Source organism: Phacochoerus africanus, chromosome 3, assembly GCF_016906955.1.
Source record: "Phacochoerus africanus isolate WHEZ1 chromosome 3, ROS_Pafr_v1, whole genome shotgun sequence".
NCBI lineage: Eukaryota > Metazoa > Chordata > Mammalia > Artiodactyla > Suidae > Phacochoerus > Phacochoerus africanus.
Genome location: NC_062546.1, coordinates 23,724,702 through 23,736,803, shown reverse-complemented (window position 1 = coordinate 23,736,803; position 12,102 = coordinate 23,724,702). Strand labels below are relative to the sequence as shown.

At 48.0% G+C, this 12,102-nt stretch overlaps 1 protein-coding gene across 11 annotated transcripts in view; it reads left to right on the top strand.

The window, feature by feature from the left end:
• The window catches only part of EPB41L1 (erythrocyte membrane protein band 4.1 like 1), a 133,901-nt gene extending 124,468 nt beyond the window's left edge, over nucleotides 1-9,433 (top strand). For all 11 annotated transcript variants that reach the window (XM_047771182.1, XM_047771183.1, XM_047771185.1 and 8 more), the window contains one exon: nucleotides 5,970-9,433. In XM_047771182.1, the coding sequence (XP_047627138.1) occupies nucleotides 5,970-5,978 (9 nt within the window). In that variant the 3' untranslated portion in view covers nucleotides 5,979-9,433. The remainder of the gene's footprint in view (nucleotides 1-5,969) is intronic.
• The last annotated feature ends 2,669 nt before the right edge of the window (nucleotides 9,434-12,102 follow it).

Here is a 12,102-nt window from a genome sequence, read left to right as displayed (position 1 = left end):
AAATATCTAGAGTGTTTAGAAAATATTGTCGAGGAGTTCCCGTCGTGGCGCAGTGGTTAACGAATCTGACTAGGAACCATGAGGTTGCGGGTTTGGTCCCTGGCCTTGCTCAGTGGGTTAACAATCCGGCGTTGCTGTGAGCTGTGGTGTAGGTTGCAGACGCGGCTCGGATCCCGCGTTGCTATGGCTCTGGCATAGGCTGGCAGCTACAGTTCTGATTCGACCCCTAGCCTGGGAACCTCCATATGCCGAGGGAGCGGCCCAAGAAATAGCAAAAAGACAAAAAGAAAAGAAAATCTGTTATCTAAAAATTTTTTAGGAGTTCCTGTTACGGCTCCGTGGGTTAAGAACCCAACCCAATCTACATGAGGATTTTTGGTTTAATCCCTGGCTTTGCTTAGTGGGTGAAGGATCCAGCATTGCCACAAGCTGTGGTGTAGGTCACAGACACAGTTGGGATCCCACGTTGCTGTGGCTGTGATGTAGGCCGGCAGCTACAATTCAACTACTAGCCCAGGAACTTTCATATGCTGGGGGTGTGGACCTTAAAAAGCAAAAACATATATACTTTTTTTTTGCTTTTTAGGGCCACACATGCGGCATATGGAAATTCTCAGGCTAGGGGTTGAATCGGAGCTACAGCTGCCAGCCTATGCCACAGCCACAGCAACGCAGGATCTGAGACACATCTGTGACCTACACCACAGCTCACTGCAACGCTGGATCCTTCACCCACTGAGCAAGGCCAGGGTTAGAAACCCTCATCCTCATAGATCCTAGCTGGGTTCTTTAACTGCTGAGCCATGAAGGAAGCTCCAGGAAGAAAAAATTTTAATTCCATGTGTGACTTGCTTTCTATTTCTGTTGGGCAGCACTGGTCTAGAAGATGTGTAAGCTGATCATGGGCAGAGCCTACCTCCCAGCCTTCCTCAGACTTTCATACAGATTGTCACTCCTGTCCCCTTAGTTGTCCAGTTATTGTTGCTTTTTGTCCCCTGCATCACAGAGTGGTAGAGTGTAGGTCACTTGCCAACCTGGTGCTGAGCTGGCCCTATCACCTGGGGCAACCAAATACTAGAGAACTGTTGCCATAAAGGCTGACTTAGAAGCACCAGGCCAGGACCTGGGAATCTTTATACTTTGGTCCTTAGGAGGTCTGTGTGCTGCCAGGTGTAGGAGCACCTGGTACAGAGACCTCTATGCTGGGATTTGGGACCTGACTCCAATCCCAGCCACCCTACTGATGGGCTGTGTGACCATCAGGGTGTCAGTTTCCTCATTTGCAAAAGGAAGAGATGGGACAAGCCCCCTTCCAGTGATATAGGGTCCTCTGGCTGTTTGTTTGCTTTCCTAGAGTGTCTCCATTCCCAGTCTCACTCCTCCTAGTCTTTCCTGGGGCATCCCAGCCAGCCCCCCTGGCTTCTGACTTCCTGTGTTCCCTGGCCATTCAGTGCTCTCATCCCAGCCCCCAATATCCCACCCACCCCATGTAGCCTTTCACATCTGCCCACCTCACTACTCCCTTTGCCATCTTATTCCCTCCTCACCCCTGTTTTAGTTCTTTCTTTGCTGCCATTGTCCCATGCAGTGCAACACACCCTGTCTCTTTTGGATCCGTCTTCTCTCCCCTCCCCCAGTCCTCTGTCCCTGCTCCTGTAGAGACAGAAGTTTCTCCCTGGCCTTTCCTGCCCACCTGCTTTCCCATTAATTACCACCAAGTAGGAACCACCTCTGATTCTTAATATAATCAGACTCATTAATTCTTGAGGAGAGGTCTTCTCTGAGTTAGAAATTCCTTTTCTAGGAGTTCCCATCGTGGTCAGTGGTTAGCGAACCTGACTAGTGTCCATGAAGACGCGGGTTTGATCCCTGACCTTGCTCAGTGGGTTAAGGATCCAGCATTGCCATGAGTTGTGGTGTAGGTCACAGATGTGGCTCGGATCCTGCATTGCCATGGCTGTGGTGTAGACTGGCAGCTACAGCTCTGATTGGACCCTTAGCCTGGACACCTCCATATGCAGCCAGTGCAGCCCTAAAAAGGCAAAAAAAAAAGAAAGAAAAAAGAAAGAAAGAAGGAAAGAAAGAAAGAAGAAAGAAGGAAAAAAAATTCTTTTTGAAAGTGCTTGGAAAATGTTGGTTTGATGGATGGATGCACTTTGGTACCCAGGATGATAGTCCTACAGACCTGGATTTGAATCTCAGTCCTTCCTGTTCTTAGCTGTGCAATTTTGAGCAAGTTTTTTAACCTTCCCAGCTTGTGTTTCCCCATCAGCCAAATGGCAATGACAGTGATATGGTAACAATCACTATAATCTATGGAGTGCTTACACTGTTCCAGGCACTAGGTTCTGTGCTTGCTGTCGGTGCTGTCATCCGCTTGTTCATTTTACAAGTAAGAGAACCGAAGCTCTGAGACATTAGGTGATTTGCTCACACATATGGAACTGGGAATACAATGAATTAGAATCAAACCTCATCTGTTAGACTCCAGAGCTGCCCTATGATCTTAACCTCCTCACCACACCTGACTGTTCATAGCATCTGTCTCATAGGGTTACTGAGATCTCACACCCACAGCAGTGAGTGCAGTGCCTGGCACATAGTAAGTGCTTGATAAAAGATAATTATGGCTATGATAACTATTAATTAATGCAAAGGAGGGTAGCAGAATGCTGCCTGTTCTGACTCTGCTGTAATAAATTGAGAATAAATTATCATACGGTATTGTTCACACGTCCTCGGTCCTTCTGAATTGTCTATGGGCTCTTGAAGATATCCCACAAACCCACATCATGTTTACACTGAGTTATATGGCAGGCACTTGATTAACTGATGAGCAAATTTCAGGTGAAACGGGCACCGTAAGAAAAGAAATTCCCAGAAAGTAGCAGAATCAAGTAGAAAGAACACGCCTAGTTTTGGACCCACAGACACCTTACCAGCTGTGTGCCCAGAGGAACCTCTCTGGGCCTCAGTTTCCTCATCTACAAGGTAGAATTAATCTATAAGCTGGAGCTGCTGTAATAATTAAACAACCTCTATGAGTGTCAGAGGCCGCTTGGGTTGCTGTAACAACACCACAGGCGGGGTGTCTTAACGCATTTGGTTTCTCACAGGTAGGGGGACTGGGAAGGCCAAGGCCAAGATGCTGGCCAGTCCGGTTCCTGGTGAGACCCTCTTCTGATCTGCAGACAGTCATCTTCTCTGTGTGCTCACACAGTGGAGAGCAGAGAGAGAAAGTCTCGCTTTGTGTCTCACCTTATAATGGCCTGCATCCCATTTATGAGCGCCTCCAAAAGGCCTCACTTCCAAACACCAGCCCTGTGAAGGTTAGGGCTTCACCTCGTGAACTTGAGGGGGACCCAAACATTCAGTCCATAGTGACGTACCCAGGTGGTGTCTCACCTGCAGAAGGTGCTTGGCGATAGGAACTTGATTCCTTGTCCCTGTAGTTCTGCCATGTTGAGGGGTTGATGAGAGCAAGTCAGACCCTAGCCTTCTACCACCAGCCTCGTGCTCGAGGCCCCGTTGCCACGTGGGTGTCCATCTTGCCAGTCTTCGTCTTCTCTCCCCTCCCCCAGTCCTCCCGGAACACCTGTCCCAGCTCCAGCAGACATCCCTGTGAAATTTCTTCCTCTTCCAAGTTCTTGCTCTGAGGGTGGAAATCACGCCCACCTTACACAGTCTTCTCTTCCTGCAACTCACAGGCCAGATGTGGGACTTCTGCTCCACATTTGCTCACTGGCCTGCCTCCTTCAGGCAGGACCTGATGCCAAAACCCCGCCAGCAAGAACGTAGCAGCCACCCAACTTCTCAGAGCTTTCTTACTCAAATTTTTAATCAAATGGGGGTGGGGAATGGACCTGTTCCAAAGCAGGAGCCTTAGATTCTAGTTCTTTTGTTTGTTTTTGGTTTTTCTTTTTTTTAGGGCCACATGCGGAGGTCCTCAGGGTAAGGGTCAAATTAGAGCTACAGCTGCCAGCCTATGCCACAGCCACAGCAATACCAGATCCGAGCCACATCTGCAACCTATACGGCAGCTTGCAGCAACACAGGATCATTAACCCACTGAGTGAGGCCAGGGATCAAACCTGCATCCCTGTGGATCCTAGTCGGATTCATTAACTGTTGAGGCATGAAGGGAACGCCCAGATTCTAGTCTTGTTTCTGCCACCAACTTGCTAAGTCATTGAATCCTCTGGGCCTCAGTTTTCCCACCTGTCAAATGAGCCGAGGAGAATCAGATTTCTGCAGCTCCGTTAGCACTTGACCATATGCAAGTGGTAAAGGGATGATACACCACCTGCTAAATGCTTTGGGGTAGATGCTGTGTGTCAGGGATAGTGTTGGGCACTAGAAGGACAACAATGAGGAAAAGACAGACCATGGAGTTCCCTGGTGGTTCAGTAGGCTATCAATCTGGCTTTGTCACTGCTGTGGCTCTGGTTACAGCTGTGGTGCAGATTCGATCCCTGGCCCGGGAATTTCCACATGCCGTGGGTGCAGCCAAAAAAAAAAGACAGCCCTTGCCCTCAATGAGATCAGAAGAGTATGTTGTTAAATTAACAACAATAGTAATAATAAGAACAGTAATAATAATAATAGAATAATAATGATAATATAAATAATGCTGTATTTACCCAGCGCTTACTATATGCTGATCCTTGTCTTAAATCCTCCCTACAGCTGCATGAGGCAGGACCCATTTTACAGATGAAGTAACTAAAGTCTAAAGAGGTTAGGAAACTTACCGGAGATGACAGAGCTGGTAGACATGGAATGGGATTGGATTTCAGAGCCCTTGCCCCTTAACCACTAAGTTTTGGAATCAAATCTGTGTTGGAATCCAGACTCCAGATTCTTAAACACTACTCTCTGGGATTTAACCCCAAGACACAGCAAGCCGTGGAGAACAGAAAAGAAAGACAGGAGTTCCTGTCGTGGCGCAGTGGTTAACGAATCCGACTAGGAACCAGGAGGTTGTGGGTTCGATCCCTGCCCTTGCTCAGTGGGTTAACGATCCGGCGTTGCCGTGAGCTGTGGTGTAGGTTGCAGAGGCGGCTCAGATCCTGCGTTGCTGTGGCTCTGGCGTAGGCCGGCAGCTACAGCTCCGATTCGACCCCTAGCCTGGGAACCTCCATATGCCGCGGGAGCGGCCCAAGAAATGGCAAAAAGACAAAAAAAAGAAAAGAAAAGAAAGACAAAGAATAACTTCAATCATGACTAAACACTTCTCAGAACTGAGAACAAAAGAGAAGGCAATACGAAACAAGTGTAGGAGTTCCTGCCATGGCTCAGTTGTTAACCAACCTGACTAGTATCCATGAGGACGGGTTTGATCCCTGGCCTCGCTCAGTGGATTAAAGGATCCAGCATTGCTGTGAGCTGTGGTATAGGGTCACAGACGTGGCTCAGATCTGGCATTTCTGTGGCTGTGGCTGTGGCTGGCAGTTACAGCTCAGATTCGACACCTAGCCTGGGAACTTCCATATGCTGTGGGTGCAGCCCTAAAAAGACAAAAAAAGACAAAAAAAAAGTGTAGTCTTACCTTCTCAATGTTTAAGGCAGCGTGGACAAATTTTCCGGCCAGAGTAAAAGATACCACCTCCCTGGAAACAAACAACCCAGCAAACGTGCATGAGCTTTGGAGTCAGACAGATGTGGGTTCAGTTCTCACAGCCACTTACAAGCGGTGTGGCCTTGGACAAGTCACTCTTCCTGAGTCATAATAACAGGCACATGGTAAAGGCAGTGAAAACAGCCTCTTGCCAGGTTTTTTTTTTTTGGTTTTATTTTGGAAATTCCTGGGCCTGGGATCGAACCAGCAGTGACAATGCCAAATCCCACACTGCTAGGCCACATGGGAACTCCCTCCTGCCGTGTATTTAAAGATGAGTGACTGAACTTACTAACTCTTCTTGTCTTCCCCCTTTCTTTGCATCCCCTTCCCCCCATACCTCTGGCTTCAGGAATCCTGACCTCTGTGAAGAGATGCTGGCGTTTCTGGTCCAACCCAAGCCAGAGAACCGTAAAGAAGGGGCCTTCATTCTGGATTCTCCGACTCAACACCGACGTCCCAGCTGCGACGTACTGTCCCTGACAAGAGACCGGGAAAGGAAAAGCATATATATATAGATATATATAGATATAGATATATATACAGGAAACACCACGTCCTTCACTGCTGCCGGGGCTGGCCGAGTATTCGGCCAATAGCAACAACCAACATCTGAACGCCTTCATTTCCTTTGCAGACAAATCGAAGAATTAGTGGGATTTTTGAGGGGAAAAAAAAAAAAAAGTATAACAACAATAATCCCTTGCTCTTCCCCCTCTTTGAAGGCCTGCAGAACAACCAAGGCGAGCCAGGCCGTGCTGATTGTAGAGGTATAATGTGATCTGGGTTCTGCACGTCCCTTTCAGTGGATGAGCGTTTCTTCTCCTCCTGCGTCTGTTGCCCACTCGAATGCAAAGGAAAACACTTTTGCAGCCAAGCAAGAGAAGCTGCAACAGCAAGACACCCCCCGTCAACCAGTTTCTGAGAAAGAGAGAGAATTTCCCACTGGGAAAGGAGGAGGAGGAGGAACACTGGATTATTTGTGGGGTCTTGACACTGGGCTGCAAAATCCACCTTCCTTTCTTCCTCTCCCTCCCCCCTCGACTCTCCCACGTCTTGTCGTCATTTTCAGTCTGGGTTCCCTCCTCCCTCTTCCCCACCCCTCGCCCCTCACCCTCTGTGTCCTGGTCCTGCTGAGGGCCCCTGCAGATGACTCTCATTGGAAACCAGAAAAAGGAAAAAGAAGAGCAGGAACGTAAAACCAAGCCACAGGAAGGGAAGTAGACCTTGTATGTTTATGGGTTCTCATTATGAAGGTGCAGCTTGTAGGAGATTTGTATGGATGTGCTTTTAAGTTATGTATATTACCTATAACAGGAAACAAATATTAAAATAAACAGTGCTGGTAAGTATGAAGCTGACATTTTAAAATTATAATTATCTGACTGTGATTGATGTATCCCAAGGTTCCTAGATCTCACCGGACCGGCCCAGCCAAAGAGACCCAGACTCTGGCTGTGGGTGGCTCACAGTAGGAGCTCATGGTTCAGTGTAGAAATACAGTGTGTGGTGTTTGTAATTGGTTGATTAGTGGGGAGGGGCGGGGTCCCCAAGTGGAGAGGCAGGGGTTTGGCAGGAAGGAAGCAACACGGATGTGGTTCAAGATGCCTTCTCCCCTGGGCAATAGCAACCAGGCCTGGTCTGTGCTCAGGCATGGGGTCCAGAGTTAGTTTTGCCACCCAGGTCCCCGGGCTCAGTCCCCCTACCTCCCTAGGAGGCTTGCCTCAATTCTTAATCATCTCTTTTTTTGGCCACATGTCTTGCCTTTCCCTGATCGTATTGTGAGAGCGACTCCCATCCAAAGGGAGGTGACGCCCCAGGCTGCCTCGGAAGAGGGTGGCCCTCACCTGGCTCAGTCTTTTTCCCTTACCACTCCTGTATTCTGTCTGAATCATTCTCTTCTTCCTGGGCCAAAGGAGCCATGACAGAGACCGAACACAGGGCAGGCTCAGATAGGTCAGAACTGCACAGCCAAAGGCTCCGTCTGCCCCAGACCAAGCTGGGAGGAAAGGTGGTATTGCTGAGGCTCCATCTGTGTATAAGACCCTGGCTTTGGAGATTGCCCCTTTCCGTCAGTGTCTGCCCTGAGTCTGTGCCCTCAGAGTCCCAGAAATGGACCTGAGGCCACAGAAGCCCTTGGGGAAGACCCCCTCAAGAGCTTGGCATTGCCCTTTGGCACCAAGGGGCTTTCCCAGGCTCTCCTGACACAGGCTGCTTTCCTGAGCTGAATGTGTCCCTTTCTGAGGGGGTACGTCCCCTCTGCTCTTTAATTTCTTGGTCCCATTTCCCTTCCCCCACCCTGCTTCTAAAGCAGTCTATAAATTCACTTAACAAATATTTATCGAGTGCCTACCCATGCCAGGCACTATGGTTCGGCTCGAGGAGAAGGTGTGGGGGGACCAGAGGGATCTGGGAAGCCCCCTGAGCCAACCCGACATCTCCATCTCCTCTGAGAGCATTTCCGTATTCTCTCCAATTACCGGATGTTGCCTGGCGATGCCCTACTGAGGGCCCAGGCTTGCTTATCAGTTATCCCGGTGACACATATGCTTAGCTGCTTAACTGGTGCTGACCTGAGGCAGGACAAGAAACCAGAGTAGTGTTTGCCTCTGTGGGCAACAATGGGATGGAGAGAGGGCGGAGAGAGGGCAGAGAGGGCCCTGTGCCTGGACTCAGATGGCACTGTCAGCCACATTTCCCCCCAGGGCAAGCTGGTGGCCCACTCCAGCTTCCCCTGAGAGTGATAGTGCACTGAACGCACCAGGTCCTTTTTACAGTCCTGGGAGAGAGGCCACAGAACCTCCTTCCTGTCCTCAACCTGACAGCACCCACTCTTTCTGGGCCAAGAACTGGAATGGCCCCACCCTCTCTGGGCCACCTGGAATTTGGCTCAGGCTTCCCTCTCTTTGCAGAAACCAGGTGTCCTGAGCACCCTGGACATATCTCAGAGGGAGAATATTTGTTCTGGGTTCTGTACTTGCCTACAGACCTTAAGTGTGTGGCTTTAGGGCAGAGAGGAAGGGACCAGGCGTAGCGTGTGGGTCAGCCAGGGTTTGTGGAACATTCCATCCCACAGATGCTCTGACCTTCCTTCCGCAGAGACGCAGGCAGTGCCACCAGGGAGGAGGGGAGCTGCAAAGCTGAAATCTAGGGCACCGTTTCCTCCCCATCCTCCTCTTCATAGGGAATATAGACGTTTGTCTTGTCTGTCTTCAACCTACTTTTCCTTTTTTTCCTTTTTACATTTCTCATCCTTTCTGTGCCACCTCTCCACCCCCTCCCTGCCCCAGGAGACCATGTAGCATAGTGGGAAAAGTCCTGGAGGGCAGGCAGGCATTCTGGATGGCCAAGCTGGCTCAGCCCCTAACTCAACACGTGCCATTGAGCTAGTCCCATCCCCTTTTTGGGACCTCAGTTTCCCCACTCGCAAATGAACAGGATAAAGCAGATGCTCTCCATGGCCTTTTTCCTCTCTGCCAGTCTACAAATCTTTGTTTTCTCTTCTTTTGCTTTCTTGGGATCCTTTCCATCTGAGGGTACAGGAAGTGCCAAGACCTGTTTCAGTTTTTGAATCCTGCAAGCACATTCCAAGACTGGCCTGAAATTGCATGAGCAACATCACTCTAAAATTTTTTTTTTTTCAAAAGCACCTTCCCAACCAACTGCAATGCTGTCCTGGTCCTTTTTACTCACACCCCTCTCTCCTCTCTTGTCCCCACGCTCCCCCACCTCAGTGCTCCGTGCTGTATGCGTGTGCTCTCTGTTCTTGTATACTCAATAAAAGTGAAATAAATGTGTTTGATGCTGATCCACAAACTGCCTTGGCCTCTCTCTCTCTCTCTCCCACTCTTACTCTCATTTTGGCTACTAGTACATTTGGGATTGGAAAGGGCTAAAACTGGGGTAGAGAGATATCAACTAGAATATTTTCATTCAACCTACAATACTTTCATTCAAATATTTGCAGATCCCAGTGTGATCCAGCTCTTGGGTTAGGCTTTACAGGTACCACAACATATAAGACAAAGTCCTAGGCCTCCGGGAGCTCACAAGCTAGTGGAGGAAACAGGCAAACACTCGAAGACAATTCCAGATTGATGAGCATTAGGAAAGAAATGCACTGGGGGAGGGGATGGTCACTGAAGAAGACCTCTTTAGATAAGGTGACCAGTCATGGCCTCCCTCAGGACATGATTTTTGAGCTGAATGAAGAAAAAGATCCAGTAAGGTGAAGAACTTGAATGAGAGCAATCTTGGCAGCAGGGACAGTAACCGTGGGGACCCAGAACCCAGAAAGGCTTGGAGTGTGGAGGCACACTTCAAAGAAGAGCATCTACACTGGGGTCTTTTCCTACACCCCCCTCCACGGAGGCCCAGTGGATAATGTATGTATACAGCAAACTCACTTCAGCCCCTGCCCATCACCTGCACATGTGTTGCCATAGCCCCATACGTGTCACTCGTTCCAATGTTGACTTATCATTTTTCTTTAAATTAACTGTTTTATTTTGTTTTGTCTTTTTGTCTCTTCAGGGCCACACCTGAGGCATATGGAAGTTGCCAGGCTAGGGGACAAATAGGAGCTGTAGCTGCCAGCTCACACCACAGCCTCAGCAACACACAATCTGAGCCACGTCCGCAACCTACATCACAGCTCACGGCAACACCGGGTCCTTAACCCACTGATCGAGGCCAGGGATCGAACCCACGTTCTCATGGATGCTAGTCAGGTTCGTTAACCGCTGATCCACAATGGGAACTCCAAATTAACTTTTTTTTTTTTTTTAATTTTTCTTCTCTCTTTTTTATCTGCGGATTTTTTTCTTTTTCTTTTTAGGGCTGCACCTGTGGCATATGGCAGTTCCTGGGTGAAGGGTTGAAGCTGAGCTGCAGCTGCAGGCCTACACCACAGCCATAGCAATGCAGTGTCCGAGCTGCATCTGCAACCTATAGCACAGCTAATGGCAATGCCAGACCCTTATCCCACTGAACCAGGTATTGAACCCACATCCTCACGCAGACTGTGTTGGGTTTTTAGCCCACTGAACCACAACGGGAACTCTTTCTTTCTTTTTTGGCTGGGCAGCATGTGAAAATTCCTGGGCCAGGGATTGAACCCAAGTCACAGCAGGGACAAAGCTGGATCCTTAACCCACTGAGCCACCAGGAAACTCCCCAAAAGTGTTTTTTTTTTTTTAAGGAAACTATATTTCTTACACAAATTAAAAACTAGTGTCACTTGCCAAAGAAAGGAGGTCTTCATAAAAATAAAAGCAAAAATATTAAAATTTAAAAATCATAATTCATGTAAAAGCTAAACTTGTACCTTGGGCTACTGGAAGTGCACGTACCAACACTTTCCTTTTATTCTACCAAACAACTCACCCCAAACCACCTTTCTTTATTCCCCCAAATCTCATAGGAACCATTGCTAACTATTTGATACATTTTCTTTTTTTCTCATGTATATGTATTTTATCAGAATTGAAGTCACCTTGTATGTGCCATTATAAATGTCTTTAAGAACTTAAATCCTGAGAATTTCTCTATAATTTCAAATACTAAATATGTTTTTTCTTTTTAAAGATAATTCATTAAATGATACAAACTGCTGTGCAGTGAAAAGCAATTCTTAAACTTTCTCCAGACTACTGTCCATTTTCAGAGGCAATTGCTTCTGGGAGTTTTGTGAATCCTTCCCTGAATTCTCCCCATAGTTTTTCCTTTAGCTATCTGTCACATCTAGGGTCCTGGAATAAGACATGGTTTGCAAACACTGGGTACAACACACTCTGGATCTCTATCTCTGCCTTCCATAAATACAGGGTCAGCCTCTGAGCTGCTTAGGAATTAACCTGGCTGATTCCTTTAGAGCAGTAATTCTCAATCTGTGTGTGTTGTGGTGGGCGGGAGAAGGGGCGATTGTGTTCCCCATGAAGGTTTAGCAACATCTGGAAGTATTTTTGGTGTCACAACTGAGGGGTGCTACTAGCATATAGTGGATAAAGACCAGGGATGCTGCTAACCATCCTACAATGCATAGGACAGCCACTTTACAACAAAGAATTAATCTGGTCCCAAATTTCAATAGTATGAAGGCTAAGAAACCTGATCTGGATGGACAGGCAACCTACCAGGTGGAATTTCTAAACTACCACCTAGAGCTTCCATGTCCACAGTTCAGTGCCCTGGAATCTCAGAAGATAGCCCAGCTGGAATGAGGAGCTCTGAAAACAGACTGACCAAGCTCAGCATCTAAGAATGGGAATGGGAAGGGGTGGGGAGGGAGCTGATCCTCTTTATGCAGGAAATGGAACTGACACACCAGGCTGTGAAGATTGACATGCATGGCTGTAACTGATGGAGGCCATCTCTGGTTAATCCTGCAGTTGCTCATTGTGATTAACCATGACTGCAGGGCCCAGTCTAGTCTATTACACACTAAAAGATGAATTTTGACTGAGACAGATTGGCATGTCCAGCTG